The sequence below is a fragment of the Stigmatopora nigra genome, chromosome 13 (assembly GCF_051989575.1).
Source record: "Stigmatopora nigra isolate UIUO_SnigA chromosome 13, RoL_Snig_1.1, whole genome shotgun sequence".
In the NCBI taxonomy this organism is placed as follows: Eukaryota; Metazoa; Chordata; class Actinopteri; order Syngnathiformes; family Syngnathidae; genus Stigmatopora; species Stigmatopora nigra.
In genome coordinates this window covers 9,325,810-9,345,778 of record NC_135520.1, presented here as the reverse complement: position 1 = coordinate 9,345,778, position 19,969 = coordinate 9,325,810, and the positions used below count along the sequence as shown (strand labels likewise).

The 19,969-nt window shown below is 38.3% G+C and overlaps 1 protein-coding gene across 1 annotated transcript in view; it reads left to right on the top strand.

Moving 5' to 3' along the window:
- The window catches only part of myt1lb (myelin transcription factor 1-like, b), an 89,968-nt gene that overhangs the window by 36,373 nt on the left and 33,626 nt on the right, over positions 1–19,969 (top strand). Inside the window, exons 8-9 of the mRNA XM_077730661.1 lie at positions 3,376–3,421; positions 4,075–4,108. Of these exons, the coding sequence (XP_077586787.1) occupies positions 3,376–3,421; positions 4,075–4,108 (80 nt within the window). The remainder of the gene's footprint in view (positions 1–3,375; positions 3,422–4,074; positions 4,109–19,969) is intronic.

Here is a 19,969-nt window from a genome sequence, read left to right as displayed (position 1 = left end):
CCTTTTAATTAATTCAGATGAATGTGGCAATGACAAGACCTGTAATTGTCTATGGAGATGAGGAATTTAATTCATTCATTCATTTTTCATAGCACTTATTCTAGCAGGAGTTGCGGGGGTGCTGGAGTCTATCCCAGCCAACTATGGGCAGCAGGTGGAGGACTACCTGAATTAGTGGCCAGTCAATTATATGGACAACCATTCATGCTCACATTCAAGCTTATAGGGACAATTTAGAATACAAATAGCCTGGCTGGAAAACAGAATACCCGAAGAAAACTTGCCTATTTAATTGCAGTATTATAAAATTGCTCTGGCTCTGGCCAACAGGCACCCTCCCACCAATGAGTCAAAATCAAGTTGGACAAAATTACAATTACAAATACAGCTTCTTGCAAATGATTCCTTGATTTGTAAATTCCAATGTAACTTAAAAATGTCATTCCATTACATTAAGACCATTTGATATTCCGAATTTTCAAATTCTGATTGGCCCTTGAACAGATTTCCTGTCATTTAAATCGCATAAGTGGCCACGATGGGGCTTTTGTGTGTCAACAAACAGGTTGCTGCTCCCCACCCCGCACCCCGCCCGACCTGACTAGTTCCAAACATTTCCTTCTCCATCATCCATGATCGTTCACTCACTCCATGTCATTCTCAGTGACTGGGTCTCCACAGCCATTCACACTAATTCAGATGCACTTAGCATCGGCTTGGTTGGCACACGCTGGCTGTCACTAGATGATGCATGGCATTGCTATTTGCAGAGAAATTTGATAATGCCGGTGGAGGTTCGCCGCTTCTCTCGTGCTGCACTGAATGGAATACCAATTGTCTGGGTGTGAATCATTGCGTGCTTTTCTGTTAGAATTTCTTTCCATCTACAAAACAGGCTCTCCCAAAACTTGGAGATGAGACAATAAGAAACCGATTATAGTCCGTAGCACACCATTTTTGACCTTTTTTTAACGTTTTTGATCATTTTTGGGCCTTTTTTGACCTTTTTTGACCGTTTTTTTTACCCTTTCTTTGAATTAGCTTAGCATCATTCAATTCAACGCTACAGTTGATAGTGAATAAGTTATATATCATAAGATGGAGTGTTTGAAAAATATAACGAAATGTTTCCTCGATTTAGTTTTTCTCTATGGGCTTTCAAGGCTATAACTTGGAGTGCATTTCTAAATGTTTTATCGCCTCCTTTTATTCTGAGTCTAATTGCCACTCGAAGATGGAGTGCGCTTCCTCTTCTTCCTGAATACACAAGAACAACCTTTTTTTTTTTAATAAAGTATGCACAGAATGTGCAAAAAAAATAAACAAATAATTGAGAAGTTTTCCAACATGAAGCCAAGACATCATGATTGTTTTAATAAAGATATAGTTCAATTAAAATGCATTTCATTGCCTTAGTTTTGAGGCTGAAATCATTTTTGATGCCAAACTTGTTTGTGTTGGCGTAACACGATGGACGTTTATCATTTATTTTACCAACCATCTAATGCACAGGTGTCAAAGTGGTGGCCCCGGGAGCCAAATCTGGCCCGCTGTAAATCATGAGTGCTGACTTTCTGTTTTAGGATCAAATTCAAATGAAGATAGATGTACATTACATTTCCTAATTTTCCCCTTTTTAAAAACAATCACTGCAATGTTTTCATCCAATTCTTTTTTTCTTTTGTAAAACCTAAAAATAAATATACAGATATTTCCCGTTTTCCACTTTAAAAAAATATTTTGTTTCCATTTGAAATAAAAAAAAAACATGATTAAAAGACATTTTCTAATACTAAGGAAAAAAAAAGCTCAAATAAACATTGCTTTAGATCTATAAAAACAGACTATTTAGGGCTTTTGATCCAGTTCTTTTAATCCAATTTTAAAAATTAAAAACAAATCTAGATATTATATCTAAAATGGTCCGTCCCACATAAAATGGAGTCTGACACCCTTGCTTTAAGGCTATTATTTCCATACATGTAATACTTTGGAAAGAAAAAAAAACTGCTCTTGAGTCCTATCTGAGTCAACTATTTCTTTAAGGAAAGGGACAAATGCAGTTATTAGGAAACAAATACATGTAATGAGTTCAAATATAGGATTGATTCACCCACACAATTTACTTACGATATGAGGATAAGAGCTGTTGAAAAAGGAATGAATGTTGGTTACCAGCTGCACCCACAACCTTGCTGGTAATCAATCCTTTGGTCTGAAGTGCCCTCAAAGTTGTGTTCTATCATATATAAACTTGCCCAAGGCCATGGAGTAGCAGCCCACCCACAGAGAGCAGCAAGGTCATCTATCGTAACTTTTTAACATGTAGTCTCAGTATGGAATTATTTGCCAGGCAGGCAGTTGCTCATCATCGTCTGTCATTTTGTCCACCGACATATTTATGCTCTCATCCTCCCTCACAAACACTTAAGGTCATTCCATCCCAGCTTACCTGCTAATATTTACAAGGTATCTTTGCCTTTTATCATTTTTTTTTTCTTACTGTTGAAACTTTTATGGGTGTTCATAAAGAAACACACCATTAAAGACTGAAGGGATCGACCAGAGTAGTCTCCATAAATCATGTTTAATAAAAAAGGGACAGGGTCACGGCTCTCAATCTTCTAAACCCAACCTGCATGAATATTTAGAGATATCTCCCAAAAAATAAATCAATCAAATTTTGATCCGAGGTCTTCGAGAGCCTGAAAAGAAATCAGGTGTTCTATCGAAGGGAACAAATCGTTCAGAGTTGTCATTTATAGTTGCTTTTTACATGTATGGAATTGTGCTTGGGAGTTATAATGTGCATTTATGTTGTGGATAAGGAATTATTGATAAATGAAGGGATTGGGTAGACTGGTCAAATTGAGGGATGAAACATTTTGATTTATGATTTTATTTTGAAACATGGATAAATTGATGAATGTAGTAACGTATCGCTGGATAAGAAAAATGGATAACGATGTACAGTATGATAAATGTATTATGCATGGTTGGATAGTAACAGATAAACGCAAGACTAATGTTTTTAAACTCTTCCTTTCAGAGATATCTTTTAATTGCAAAACACGGGTGTCATTTTACATAAATGATCAAAATGCGCATTGTAAGTAAATCACAAAGGTTTTCCTCATAAGATCTTTAATATAACAGTTTCATCATACTTTTGTCTTAGCAAGTTGGCCACTCACCCCCCCCCCCCCCCCCCCCAAAAAAAAAACTCAGTTTCAACACTAAAGTCCGATACGGGGCATGTTTGACAAGTAAAACGATAACGTTGGGAAGCCAAAAGAACATGTATCTAAATTAAAGGTAATTTAAAGATGCTGTCTGCGGCCGGCACTCAACAGCTTGTTTGTGTCTTTTCTGCAGATGGAGGTGGATGCAGACGATAAGCGCCACCGCACACGCTCCAAAGGTATCCGCGCCGAAACACACAGCCATTCAGGGTGACCTTCACTCCCCCCCCCCCCCCCTCCCAACAGCCAAACACGCTCACACGTATATATTGCACACTCCACTGCACAAACGGTCACACTTTGGAATCCCGTGTCACTGCATGCACCACACGTTTATACCCATTTTTAAGTCGCATTTATTCTATAACTTGAGCTCATATGGGCTGGACCCACTTATTCTTAGCCAGAAATGTTATTTTATTGGCCGCCATTGACTAGATGCTAAACGTATAATCCATTTTGACTGGGAGGGATGAATGAACCAGTGAATTAGATATCATTTTCCATTGTTTTTTTGTCATTTTAAGGTACTTGTTGTAAATTTTGGATACTTTTCTACTTGATTTCCCCAGACAACTTTAAAAAAAAAATGGTGAAATACTCGGTACAGTAAATTTTGCTAGATATATGGTGAAATCAGAAACAATACTTGGTTTTTGTGCATCTTATTAAGGATTTCAACAGTTAATACTATGCCTGTTTCATTATTAATTTCATTGTTATGTTACTCACTTGAAGTCCCACTGATATAATATTTAGCATGTCTCTTTTTTTTTTTTTAAGGCTGCATATCTTATTACTAAAGCATTCTTTTTCTCTTTTATCCTTACAGTGCCTGTGGATCCAGCATTAACACAGCTTTTCAGGTCAGTCCAATTGAAAACTTTTGTCTATTTCAGACACAAACAGCTGTCAATATCTTTAAATAACTATCACTGTAGCAACTACTCTCACATGAAGGTATTACACTTGAACACAAATGCATTCAAATACCTCTATTTTATTGTTTATTGCTCATTGCTTGATCGCTTGTTGTTTAATATATCTGCTTGGTTTAATTCTTCAATCATATCAAGTGCTTCTTGAACTGTGGCCATCTTTAATGTTACCCCAAAAAAAAAAGACAATAGACAATATTTTCTCATGTTCCACAATATAAAATATGTAGCAATTAGACAATAGAAATGATTTATCAGTTCCTATCCCTGCAGTCCAACTCTTTTGAAACCCACATGCTCCAATAACTTCTTGTACGTTGAATGGTTTCATCGACTTTTTTTGGCCTTCCAAGATTTTCTTTGTACTTATAACTTACTTTATTACTTTCAAAACTGACACAAAGATACCGTCTGTCGCTTGCATTCGCCATGGCAACCGTGGATTTGCTACTTAAAGTCAACAATGATACCAGCTTTATATTTCACTGTCTTTACGGAAGATATCGATTGCTTTCCTTACAAATGCAACTGTATGTTACAGTTCATTCTTATGGTGGAAGTTCTGAGGTGTTGTAATAGAGTTCTAAACAACTAAAGTAGAGAAATGGTTGTAGTAGGTTGTTGTGCAGCCTAAATGGAAGTTGCCATTTTATTGGAGCAAGTTGCAAAAGAGTTTTAACTTGTTGGCATTAGATGATTTCTATTATGTTCTTTACTATATAATACATTGTCAGATTGGTCTGTTGTAGTGCTAGTAGTAGTGGTAGTATTAGTAGTAGTAGTAGTAGTAGTTTTTTTCGTATTTGGTCACCCTGTATTGTAAAAAGAATACTTTTGTTTTTGCAGAAAAACAGCGTGTTTACGTTTGAATTTGTCAAGTGAATCTTGAGAGTTTTAATCCTACACAATAGCACTTTCTCAATACTTTTTTTTTTCCTTGAATGCACCTGCCACTTAAAGAGCTTAAGTGAGCCCATGTCACAGTTTATTTGGTTGTGTTTTACAAAGTGCAGCACTTTCTCTTGGGAGAGCCAAGCATGCAGCCCAAAGGATGTGGAAAGTTCATTAATGCTCGTCACTCAGTCCGCAAATCCGCTCTACTCACAGTTTTTTAATGTCATGTTAGTCAAAGAGGGTAACGTTTACAAATGGGTTAATTGCAATATTTTAACATATATGTCTAATACATTAGAGGTGTGTATTGCCTCATATTTGCCGATACAATTCTTATCATGATTCACAGGTCACAATTTGATCCCCTTACAACACTTTAAGATGTTAGTTCATTCTGGGAAAAAAATCATAAAAATGGAGTTAAAAGTACATTTATATGAATATATTTCATGTATTTTGCTTCATATTTCAACAAGACATGGCCTTTAATATAACAGTTTCTCACCTTTTTTAGTGCAAACCAACTTATTGGTTAAAATGCAGTATTCTAGATATGAAAAAAAAACATATTAAAGGATTTATAAAGAACATTATTAAAAGAGCCAACTATATTCGATTTCCACCAAAAACACATGGGCAAATATCATTTTAGATGGACTTTAAATTGCGAATTGTGCAAAGTAATATCAATTTTTTAGCAAAACACGATATTCATGGTATTGTAGTAGCGTGTTCACGGATAATTACATATGGAAAATAACCAATACGCATATAGTATAGCTCCAAACCTCCTATTTTGGTGTCCTTTACTCGTCTTTGGGAGTTGTTTCCACCCCAACAATGTGTGAATTTCATTTGTCCTTGGCTATGTGTTAGAGGCTGCAGCAAAGATAAGGGTTTCCGCCTATTTATATCAATAAATAATATTGCACCTGGAAGATTACTCCTGTGTTGCCTTTAGCTGATATCCATAGATAGTCTAGGTGTAACCTCCCCTTCTCTCTCAGCAATCCTTCATCCCCGGTGCTCTTCCTCCATTTTAAGCCACTTGCTCCTCCCTCCCTCGCTCATTCTCCTGCTGCCTGCAGATAGCAATTAATCACGGGATCGATGTGAAGCCCATCTCCACGCTGAGGCGTCTATAATGTCGATAATGTGACTCCATGGCCCCTCTCTCCAGTGAGCTCAGTGTTCACGGGATTAGAATACGTTTGACTTTCGATAGAACATCTTAAAGTTACACATCCCATATAACCGTTGTGCTAAAAGGATGACCGCGATGGACGCCATCCATACAACTAATGTAATATCTATAATAGCAAAAAAGAATCTCAAACTCTGTAATAATCCCCAATAACGTGTTTTTTTTTTCATTTTAACAGTAAATTAACAGTGTGTAAACTGCATGTGTAACAATACATTAGACAAGTATATTGAGCCAAAAAAAAACTCAGCTTGAAGTCGTTGTTGTCATTTGACAGTTGCGCGCATTTGAACAAGAATTACACAAAATACGCTAATTTTAAATAATGCTTATTTGATTTTGAAAAATCAATATTAAGTAGTGGACCAGGCAGCTAAATTGTTCACAGTAGACTGGCTATCCCTTTCGCACATTCCTGCTTTTCATTGCTGGGACAAAATCAATAAAGTCCCACAACGGGCCAATGAGAAACGTGCCTGTCGGCTCTTTAAATGGAAAAAAATGCACTCAGAAAATAATTAATCACATTGTTTTTTTTTTTTTAAATTTAAAAGTAAATGTGTATATAAGTGGCATCTTTTTCATTCAGTCATCTCTTTTGTTGATATTACTGAGTGACTCAGGTACTGACGCAGTTTATATTGCCGTTATTTCGTCATCATATTAAATTTTAGAACTACAGAGAGTTTGTGTATCACTTCATATCATACAATAAGATTTATATTATTTATATTTTAGTGTCCCAGTTCAATTCGACCCCAAATTATTCTGTTACCTCACGTTATAAAGTATTCCTGACCCCTTTTTCAGCACTTAAATACACGTTTTTATTTCATATTTGAACAACATATGGCCTTGATTATAACATTTTCTCAATTTTTAGTACAAACTTGCTGGTTGAATGCAGGATTTTAAATAGTACAAAAAAACATCTTAGAAGATGTATAGCACGTAATAACAAACTGTTTTTTTTTAAATTTATGGAGGGTTAAAACGATAGTTTGAGTATTTCAGATCTACTACCAACCAAAGGCCCAGAAATACCAAAACAACTTATTCAAATGAGGTAAAACATTTGTTTTTGTTCCGAAATAACTGTCTTCTTGGTAGCATTTAGTCAAATTTGCTATGGGACTTGCAGAATTGATGTTTTTTAAAACACCTTTACTACCAAGTGTTCATAGAAAATGGTTTAAATGCCACGCTTACCATACTCTGCAAGTGCTATGTCGATGGCAGAGCAGCAACTGAATGCAATGAAGTTTGTTTATAAGACTGTCCGTGCATGGTGGCAGTTGACAACAGGCAGCAGCAGACAGGATGTGAAAGCATCTCTTCCATTCAGTATTCCAATTACATGCTTGAATCTCTTTTATGAAAGGAATAAAAAATAATAAAAAAAAAAGATGGTTTCAACACAGACCCCATATGAATAAACCCCATCATGACTTTCACACTTTGGGGGCTCTGGAGGAAGAGGGCGATACTGATATGGCATATTCCCTTCCACCCCTTGCTAATTTGCATATTTACAGTCTGCCATGCTAATCAAGTTTATTGGGGGGTAAAAGACTGTGCATGAGCTCCTCTGAGAAGGACAGCAGAACAGAACCAATGCCACCCCACACATGCTCGCCCCCTTTTTTGAAAAGAAATGGTTTCTCCTTTGCTAATCCAATTTCAAAAGACAAAAAGAGCCATCTTATGTAACTAGGACAGATTCTTCTAATTATAGTGGTAAAGCACTGTGAAGAATTCTGCTGATTTGGAACACAGACAAAGATTTGGAGAGAGATTTTTTTATTTCTGGGGGCTTTTTGAATGCAACTTGAATTTCAGGATATCAAAATAGAGGATGGATGGACTGGCTTCTGATTTAAAATACTCATTTGACAGGCTTTATAGCAAAAAAAGGGGGGAAAAAACAACAACAACGAAAGGTGGCGGGAACAAACAGCAGAAATGTGAAGACCACTTGTGATGAATGAAATAGATTTGAGTGTTTTATTCAAAATTCAGCCTTGAAAGACAAAAAAAAATTTAGGTTCATCGCCAGGGAAGCTTTAACTGGACAATTTTGAAATAGCCATTCATACTGCAAATTTTGATCAATTTTTCCAGACCCATAAAATGCTATTCTCTAAGAAAACATACAATAAATCACCAAATTTATTATACCAAAATTCCCCTACCAAATGGCAAAACTATACACTGATTGCCACCCTTCCAAATTAAAATGAATTGAATGAAACCACCATGTATTGTAGGCTATGCTTTACCTTAGTTTTTATCTTGCAGACCCTTTTGCCAGTCCTGTCAAATTTCCACTCAAAACGAGAGGAGTGGCGTAAACCTCAGCCGAGCTTTAATTGCCGGTGTCAGGGCTGAAACGCGGTCGAATGGGAAATAATCACGTTAATGAAACATTTTAATTATTCAACAGAATTACAGAATGTGATGAACGTGTCAGCGAATCCTTAGTCTGGCTTTTTAGTACAAGGTGTCCCCCCCCCTCCTCCCCCCTCCTCTGCAAAGCCTTCTTTGTTTCACCATTGAAAACCGCTGCTTTCCCTCATCTGGATTATGAACACAACAGGAGAAAAATCAATCTGAAGCATAATTACTTGTACGAGTTGGCGCTCCATGCCACCCACCTCTGCCTTTATGCCCGCTGCCTTGAGCCCCTGCGGCCATTCCGCACTTCACCGTTGGGCTTGCTGGCGTATTGATTTGAGCAAGAGCAGCAGAATACAAGAATGCAAGTCTTTCTTTGCATTTTTTTTTCTTACTGCCGTTCTGTGAAATATTGTTCCTTTTTCAGATCAGTTTTTTTTTATACTTTTCTACATTTTTCTATCACTGTGTTGAGCGTTAAAAATACAGATGTTTGTGGGCTTATTGTAAAAGAAAGCAAATAATTATGGGTGTAACAAAAGTGACAAAATAACAAAAATTAGCAATTTCTGATGGGTAGGAACATATAAAAATACCACACATTGAAAACCAGAAATGTTTATAAAATATACCCATAGATCAGCTCATTACAACCCCTGAGATTTGCCATCTGTGTCTTACAGTCCTCACCTTTTGTTCTACCACTGTTTTTCTTTCCTTATACTTCCTTCCTTCCTTCCTTCGTTCCTTCCTTCCATTTTTTTCGCTAGCTCGTCACATCTCCGCCAGTTGTCTGTGCCCCCCGTTAATTCCCAGCTCTCATTTGCATGGTTATCAATGTGTTTGGACCAGCCAACAGAAGCTGTAGGACGATGGGGGTCGTTAATATGTTAATTAGCCTCTTCCATTTTCTTCTGTTCAATTTTAGACATGGCTGCACCAACCCGTAGCTTTCACCACCTCGCTCAACGTCGGTCATGCGCAATTGACAATCTACAAAATGCTTTTTTGTCTTTTCAACGTCTATTGTTCAGGGATTTCTTCATTGCAGTAAATAATATGGAATGAAGTGAGTTAACAATTATGTTTTTTTGATGTTATTCATGTTTTTACAATGAATAGAGATAGTTGTGTGCATCTAGTGAAAACGTAGAAAGTAGGTAAGCATTCAATTATTAGGACAATACCAATTTTTTTTTGCTGGAGGGAGGGCTCAAAGTCTCACCCGCTTTGGATTGTGTTCTACAACAAAAATTCTCCACCCCAAAAAAACAAGTCCAGCTTTCCCAAAATTGTACTGCAACATAATGCAAGTCAGTGAAAAAACTAAATCTAATTTTCCAATTTTTACACATATTTGAGGAAGAAGGGTTACAGGAATGCGATGGAAAGATATTAAATTGGAACAAAGGTGAGACATGGTGAGCGATCACCTTGTTCTTTGCATCAATAAAAGCCTCCAAAATCTAAATGCCTTTGTCCCTAGATTCCTATTCCAACAAATAGGGCGTTAAATTCAGCCCACCAACTACAGTCTTAATAATTACATTCACTTTCAATGAAATTTTCAGGTTGGGGAAAAAAAAAAATGATTGACAGATAGCATCCATAGTGTCAAGGGGACATCCCCCTCTTTCTGACTAAAGCAAAAAAATAATAATAAAAAATTAGAGAACAGCAGGAGCTAAATGACACATTTGCCCAGACCTCTGCCAGGAGGACAGGAAGCATGATGAATGAGAAAATGATGAGAACAGAGAGGCAGAGGGTGAGTCACATCAGAGTGCAAAGCCCATTGGAAGGAACACAAATACACACAAACAAACACACATGCCCACGGACATATATAGTGATAAATGCACAAAGAAAATGGATCTGCGGTACAATTGGTGTGCAAAGGGAAAAAGCTTCTTGAATGCCATTTCTACAGTTGGGATGCTATTTACTCCAACACCCTCACAAAGAAACACACACACACACAAGCATCTCATGCTCTGAAAGCACTCAGACGGATACGAGAGCAACAAGCAACCAGCAGAGTCGCTGAGGTTTCCTGATCTCGGGCTAGGTGCGCCATAAGAGCTTAACAGCAGCGGGAGGTTGGCAGGATGAGTGACAGATGGCTGCTGAGCACAAAATAGCTAACGGACACCATCCTATGTGGATGCACCTGAGGAAAAATATGGGGTTTTTTTTAGACAGTATTGATTGCTGAAGAACTCTAGTATGGAAACATTGAAGGGGAAAATTGGTTTTGTATCCTTTCGGATTATACTCGAACTTCTTCTTTTGAATGGCCCTACATATGAAATATTCAGTTTACAAAAATCTTCATCACATTCCCAAGAAAGTTCTTCCTATTGCGAGTGACAAGTGCTTTTATCAAAGTGATCACAAGTCTTGCTACCGCCCAGATTTAAGAAAAACGATGAAAAGTCGTCCACATCAATCATTATTGGAACGATATTCCACCAAACATAACATCATTTTAAGTTATTAGGTTTTATGTTTACGTGCCTTAAGTCACCGTTTACAAAACAACTTCTAGAACAAATTAATTTGTAAGTAGAGGTACCACTGTAGTATAGAAATAGTATACATAGATGCATTGTAGATAGAGATGACAGAATTGTTTGCCGCAAGCACGGTCCACTGTAGATATAGCGCTATCTGGCTAAAGTACTACCATCCTGGCTTGAAGAGCCCTCAACTGGAGCAGAGCCTTCAGAAAAGGCTCTCCAGCAGGAGTCAGAGAGGGTTAGAGAGGGCAGCACACTGACTGAACACATCACACACACAAACACACACACATTAGCACGTACATTTACTCCTAGGCTCTTCCGGTGTGCGCAGACATAAATGTAGACATACCACACATACGCACAAGTGCATTTCCCAAGCTTTTATTCTCAAACACACACACACACACACATACACAGACACACATTCACACAGCCTGCTTCACATGTAGAACAGCATTCCCAGTTGAGTGCTTCTCTCCAAGCTGGCAATTTCAGAAGAGAACGAATCAAGCTAAAGTATTCCGGGAATTAAGTTGTTTTCGCCATGGGTGTTTTGGGGGTGGGATGGCAAAATAGCCCAGCCGTTTCATACATCGGTTATATAAATCATATCTCACAAGATCATACACAATTCAGGTTTTACATGCAATATGCAGTCAATACGGTTGTAGAAAAAGCCAGATTTTGGCGTTCACATGGATTTCATGTTCTCGGTTTGAATTCATCCAAGGTAATATTTTGCTTTTTTGTGCATGTAAATGTAGTATTTTTGGGCTGAGACGAGTTGTACTGTAGGATTCCACAAGATGCTGATATAAATTAATCATGAGTAAATCTGTGAGGCGTGAATAATACATCGAAGAAGTAAAAAACGGCAAAAAAAAGAAAGGATTGCTGTTATTATTTGTTAATAAGACACTTGAGGATGACTAACTAGATCTCATTACCACAATACATGCTGGAATGCATTCTCAGGCACACGCACAACCATATGCAGGTGTTTTTTTCTTTATCCTTCATGACTATTTTTTACCTGAGAATCATGCCGTTGCCAGGCAATGTGTAATTACATCCCACACGCAAGCAGTGAATGATTAGAAGCAATGATGGATGGGTTAGTGCGGTCACCAAAGGATGCCTCAGTGCATAGCTAATTACAGGGGCATACATGTGTCATACATCTGATACATGTGATGGCCCTCACAGCGTTCTGGAGTAGACAAGAGAGATAAAGGTAGATGCTTTGTGTGCTGTTAATCAACAGATAAGAGATGATGAAGTAACTTCACTCTTGATTAATAGATACAAATAGCTCAAAGGTGTCTTTGGTTTAGACTCTAGAGGAAGACAATGGTCAAGTGACAATTTGCTCTCTGAAATACACTTAACTTTTCGGTTTGTCCAAAAAATATAGGATTGATAATCAATTACTAGCGATGATTGTGTCACAATGTTGTGAAGATTGGTATATTACATGTTAAAAGTGCCTCTGTTTGGTGACAGTCTTATCCTTGTGAAATGTAATGAGCCGGTGATGCTTAAATTGTAGTTTTGGATCGACTATTTGTGTGTTCACACGCTCAGCAAGGTTGTTTTCACTTCAACAATAGTGTTTTGCGACTGTAAACATTGGATGAATGGGTATCAGTTTGCATGCCTATATCCATATACATATACTATATACAACAAAATAATTTTATTTCACTATTTTCAGGAGTTTCTTTGAAAATAGTGAGCTTTCCCATAATATTGCAATTTTTGTCATACCGTGGGAATTTTGAACAGTAAGATTTTCACATAGTTATATGTCCTTAGAAAATATCCCTTTTACATTTCCACGCACAGGTTGCTTTAAACTTCTATTCAATGTCATTTTTTGCTGTCCTGTCTAGCAACATTTTTCCTTTTCGCCATTGAACTTATGCAACGGACTTTATAATTTAAAGAATATTTTTTTTCCATGTCAATTGTGATACGAATCGTATCGCCATGTATGAGGCAATACACAACGTTAGGCTGGTTCAGTAGTGACTAGACACTAGTAAAGTAACATTTAGCTCTATTTATGCTGTTTGAATGGATTTTGCCTCAAATACTTCTCAAGGCTGCAGTTGCTTGTGCAAGCTTAACGTTAAAAACACCATTTTGAACCAGGAACTCTATTGTATTTATGTTCACTTCTTCATGCAATCTACTTTCTAGGTGTGTGCACACGTGTGTGTGTATATCTAAGCATATTCAGGTACTTCTTTATGGTCGCCGCATCGGCAGCTGTGGTTGTAGGCTGAGTAATTGCCTGTCTTGATAGGGACAGCGCAGACGCGAGGTAAAAGTCAAGTGTTCGCTTCCTGTCGTGGGCCTCATTTGGATTCCACATAGCTAGCTAGCCAGCTAGTGCCAGCCTTGGGCTTGTATTATTCATGCCTTGACAGATAGCTCTCACTAAAAGCATTGGAAGTGGGCCAGGTGGTGACGATGCGATGGGGGCGAGACACCGGTATGCCTCACTTTCTGGCACAGAGGAGGAGGATGCACGGTAGCACGGTAGAAAGAATGAATTGGAAATGATGACATTTTAACAGAAGAAGTATAATTAAAACTGTTTTGCCATTGGCCCCCTCTTTGTGGTACACATCAAGCAAATGTAAAGATCTATATTGAACTCATTTTGGTGTCATTGAGAGCGAAAGCAAAGTAAATTCATTGTCACAATGCCAGTTGAAATGGATTGGACATTTACTAGTGATAAACTCATTTCAATTCACATAGGATGAATGGAAAGAGCCACCTGATTGGCTGCCTATCACTGTCATTGGTAGCCAATGAGTTATATGTTTAGGTTGGATGTGTCTTTTATATCTTTAATTAATATCAGGTACAGAGGGACTCTTATTTTCGAATGTAGTTTTCCCAATAATAGACCAATATTAACTTTCCCATGCTGTACTTTCTGTATAAGACTCTCTTGCTTTAAACTGTTATTGGTCTCCTCCCTCTGCGTATTTTGACAAGCCTACCTTTCTGCTTCTAACTGGCGTCAGATAAACAGGTGGTGTTTATGCTTTTTTCCCCTTATCCCCTTCAATTTTTTTAAGCACTTCCCCAAGGAGAGACATCAGAGGGAATAACAGATCATGTGCTATGAGTATGGAGCGTGCCAAAGGGATGCAGTCACAAGGGGAGGGAGAGAGAGAGAGGCGGAGGGCCAACGGCGAGTGGGTGGTCGCTTGCTCGGGCGGGGTACACGTTACGGATTCTGGGCAATGACCCCATGACCTCATGTAACCCCAACCTTGCCTCCAACCTTTCCTCATTCTGTCACTAATTTAATTGTATCATTGTCAAAGACAACGATAAAATGTTGTTAGTTTTCATAATGATTCATACAAAGATTCAAAAATGGACCTGGCCAAAACATTATATTTCCACAAAAAAATGTAGGCCTTTAAAAGCTGAATATTTACACAACTTCTCATTTGTAGTATCTTTTTTTTTTACTCAATGTTGCAGTAACTTTTGGATTCAGAGCAAAAAGGAGGACACGACTGTCCATATTTGTAAAACAAAATAAGATATTTAACAACTCTCCATTGAGCCCAGTCCCATGATTTAATTTTACATGATCTGACTTGATTTCTATATGCTGCCCAATATTATTTTATGTCGGTTACCAACTCCTATGAAAGGATTACGTGCACCTTGTTTAGACAAAGGGATGTGCTAAAGGAGGTCTTTTGGACTAGTAGCCACACGTGTGCCTTTTTCTTGGTGACTTGCATGATTGATTGAAGTCATTACAGCGGTAGAGAGACTCCTTACCTGGCTAATCCAGGAGTGAAGCTGCAGGATGACAGATAGCTGAATTACACTCTACACCAGTCAGCTACCCAATACGCTTCACTCAAACTCGAGAACTCAGACCTCGCAACCAAATGATGCAAAAAGGACGAATGCATGTGTATGTGGATGACACACACGTGCCATGCAAGATGTTATTTCAATACTGTAGGTACACATTGGCTCATAATTCCAGTATAAATCATCTCAATTAATCTATACATAATTGCCTAGTGAGGACTGAGGCGTAGACTTCATTTTTTGGGGATATTTTGACTACCCTAATGTAGGGAAGCTGTTAATGGAAATATTTAGTAGTGAGTGACGTCATTGATTGTAGGGGTATTAGTCTAATTTCTGATAGTATAATGGCAAATGTCAAAAAAAGGTCAACAATGCACATTTTTACTCATTCAGCCCCATTTAATGGGGCTTGACATTTCAAATTGTTCTTGTCATTACAATTATATCTAATGAAATCTATAGTAGTTCTACTTACTGTAAGCACTCAGGATTCAAAATTTACAACTTGAAAAGTTCCAGCAAGAAACAGAAACAGCCCACTAGGAGGAGTTTATTTGCCAAAAACTATATATTATAATATTAATCAATTAAATCGTTAATTGCAGCCCATTGGATGAGTGGTTAGCGCTTCGGCCTCACAGTAGATTTTCTCCGGGTACTCCATTTTCCTCCCACATCCCAAAAACAAACCTAAGTTGCCCCTAGGTGCGAGCATGAATGGTTGCCCCTACGATTGGCTGGCCACCAATACACGATACCCCCCGCCTGGTGCCTCAAGTCAGGACGGATAGGCTTTAGTACCCCCATGACCCTTGTGAGGATAAGCGCTTCAAAAAACGACTGAATGGATCAATTTTTAATAAGGTGGCCCGGTTAAAGAGTGGTTAGCAAGTTCACCTCACAGTTCTGAGATGGAAGGGTCAATGGACCCTTGTGGGGATAAACGCTACAAAAAAATGAATGAATAATTAATAACCCTGAACTCCCTGGGTGTTGCCTGGGTAGAAAATAAATGGCAAGAAGCCTCAATTGAACAAGTGTACTGTCACTTACGGTATGTCCTGACTCTGAAGCATAGATTGGACACCTGGCTTGGGGTTGAAGACAGATAACTGCAATAGAAAGGATAAGAAAGAAATATAGCCAGAAGCAACAGAAGTAGGAGAACGAGTGTTGTCCTTAAGCCTGGACAGGGCTCATTAGCTGGAGGCTCCAAATACTGGTCATGTGCTCTTGAATGAGAACAACTTGCTTATTGAACCACCGGGTTGAACAGCCTGCTGGTGGTGGGATTCCGCCCGGCACATAACATTGTTTGTCATTTTCCCAAACATGAGCAGACTATCATTAAACAACACTTGTAATGTAGAGAGCTTGCAACCACCCGCCTATTCAAATTGCATTGATGGGGAATTATTTGGACACTGCAGCTGCTAGCGCAATATTTTACTAGTTCTAGCCAGAAAATGACAGCCATGCTGAGCCACTGTGGATGAGATGCGAGCTGGAGCCTAAGCCGCCAGAAAACGCCCCAAATTACAGCCGTCTGCCATGCGCCGAGCCTCCTGCACCAAGTCTCTGTCTTTTGTTCTCCCCTGCTTGCGGGAGAAGCCTGACAGCTCTGAAATGATCCTCTCTTTCTCTCTCTCTCTCTCTCTCTCTCTCTCTCTCTCTCTCTCTCTCTCTCTCTCTCTCTCTCTCTCTCTCTCTCTCTCTCTCTCTCTCTCTCTTTCTCTTTCTCTATTTTCCACTCTTTCACTCACTGTCAGACACACACAGTACAATTATATAGTCATCTTTTCCAATGTTTTGTCCAATTTTCCGTATTTTACAAATATTTTACACAATAAAATACAAAGACAATGCTTAAAGTACTTTTCCGGGGAAAAAAATCAAATCTGATAGAAAAGATTGGAATTGATTATATAAAAAATGAATAAATAAAATAATTAAAAAAGACCGTTGGGTTGCTAGATAAGTGCTTTACCATAAAACATCATGTTGGGTTATCATATTTTGCAAAATGCTTTTCTGGCAGTTGTAGACAATGCACCCTGTTATGATCAAATCACATCAAAAAACAATATTATCATAAGTTCAATGTCATTAACAAAGACAGAAAAGATTCGTTGCATGCGAAAATAACATCAATTTTGAATAAAAAAAATTAACAAAAGAGCAATCATGGACTAGGACTAGGACCAGAAGATGTGTCCAGAGTAGAATACTTTCCTGTATTGGTGAATTTAGAAGTTTAGTTCAGAATGTTTTGCTTCCTCTTCATTGTGAATTTTTTGGCTAGTTATAGTCTGAACAATGCAATACTATATATTTGACTATTGACCTTCCCAAATGAGGCACCCAAACACGGAGAGAGAGAGAAAAAATCAAGAAAGCCATTGACTAGCTTCTCTGACTGTGACTCACATTTTTTAGAGATTGGCTGTCTTTACACTCAGCTAGCAAGGCTATCCAATCCCTCATGGATTTTTGGAGGCTATCACCATGGAGACGGTGCTCTGCCACACGTGTCTATAGATCCTGCTGCAGGATAGAGGGCACAAGAGGTACTATATATCCCGCGTTTCTCTTCGGTTGAGAAACAACAGGCTTGTGGAAAAGATACGAGTTGGCCCATATATTGTATTGGAGTGTTTATACTGGCTATATACTCTTAAATAAGGCTTTGTATTGCATCATATATGGCGATACAAATCGTAACCGGATTTACAGGTCATAATTTGATTCAATTCTAATTCATCCCTATACTCGATTTGAAGAGATTTTTGTAGATAACTTGCAGGGAGGAAAAATGACTCAAAAATGTCGATCTATTTATTTCTGAAAACTAATTTGGCACTAAAGTAAGCATGTTTTAGTTTTATGTTTGAACAACATAATGCCTTCATTAGAAATGTTTTCTTAGTTTTTAGTATTTAGTTTAGTTTTGTAGACTTGCTTCAGTGCAAACCACATTTAGTACAATCCGGTTTAAACACTATTTGCAAACCACATTCAGTCCAATCCGGGTTAAACACTATTTGGTCATCATTCCCAGTTTCAGGCTCCATGTTGCTATCAAGTGGATGGGAGTGGAAGTGTAGCCACCTATTCCCACCAAAAACACCCATGTAGACAGATTTCAATCAATCAATACAAGAAGTGTGCAACCTGATATCGCAGAATTGATTTTGAAAACACCTTCAATATTTACATGTGTGGGAAAAGGGATGCAGGTCAGGTGAGAAAGTGGGATAGTGTGAGACGAGAGGAGGTTTGTAGCGAAAAAATAAGGGAGCGAAAATTGGCAGCGAGGAAGATGCAGCCTCGTCCTGGTGTCACAGAGACAAATAACATGCGCTGCTAATGAGTGGCTAAAGCTTTGGCCTCTGCTGAGAAGAGCCACTAATATGACTGCTAATAAAGGTGCCGTGCAACCCCGGCGCATTCCAGCAGTCGCTCAACTGTCACAGAAAATTAGCCAAACGGGAGCCCTTCATCTCCTGTCTCACATTAAGGCTCCACAAATGGGCTTCCCTCTCCACAAGTGTTATTTCTGCATGTAAGAGCCACTTTCCCACAGTGTAATAGAATTTGTTCCATCCCATAATGCTCAGGGTAGCCACTCCATAAAATATGAAGTGGTCTTTTTGCCATGCGAAGCCCTTTTCTTCTTTGATTGCTACCTCTCTAGAACACACCCCCTTGAGGATTACCCAGAAGAGAATATTTTAAGGGACACTTGGAATAAAGGAAAGAGGGATTTTTTGCCTTGATTTGGAATTTGGATTCCTTTAATGCTCACGTTTGAGCAGTCTAAGTTTCTTGACAATATTATTATTCTGTTTAAATCCAATTTTTGGAAGCAGATATTCTCTGAGAACTGCGTTTGTAAAGTGATGACAGGTGTGAATGGTAAACCAAGGGTATGCAGTGACACCCCTGATTGGTACTTACATAGGGAAGCCCTTTAACAGTAATACAAATAGCTTTTCGATCATTAAATGGCTTAATTATCATTTTCTTATCCATCTTTTTTGTCTGTTTCTCACCTTTCAGACAAAATAGGGATAGTTTCATCATTTTAAAGCAGGGGTCGGGAACCTTTTTGACAGGAAGAGCCATAAACAATTCGTATTTTCAATTGTTATTCATTCAGAGGCATACTCAGAATTTACTAGTATTAAAAATGCATGAAAACGTGTGCATTTTTAGTCATTTCACTGCCTTTAAAGTAGAAAAAGTCTCAGAATTATGTTGACAAAAGTGTTACCCTGATGCAAATCAATGGGATGCATGCAGGCATGCATTAAAAACTGGAAGATTAAAGCAACTCTAGACATAGTGTCCAGATTTTAGCTCACAATTTAGCGGAGAGCCATAAGCACCCATCGAAAGAGCCACATGTGGCTCCCGAGCCATAGGTTCCCTACCCGTTTTAAAGGGTGTACTTGGTGGTATGCTAAGGACAATGCAATGAATTATTGCTTTTACATGTAAAATGCATTTCTAATTACAACAAAAAAATCCAAGTTACGAACCCTCTTCTGAAAGCAATTAATTTTGTAAGTAGAGGTACCACTATACTTTTTTTCCTTAGGATTTATTATGACTTCAAAGGCAAATAAATCATGTCGACGCCCAGTTATGCGAGTGGGCTGAGATGTGGCTGGCATGAAGAATGCTGTATCCAAGGTCACACATACCGAGACAGAAACAGGGAATGTAGGATGGAGTGTAGAGGCTCCCTGTTGTTTAGTCATCAGAGGGGTTTGGGAGCATTCAGGCAAATATTTCTCTCCCAGTTTCGTAACAAGATGACAGCTCAGGGACATAAGGACACCTGAGACCTAAGATGCCCCTGCCTGTAGCCAACACAGCGGGATTCAAATATCATTTACATAACTCTTACTT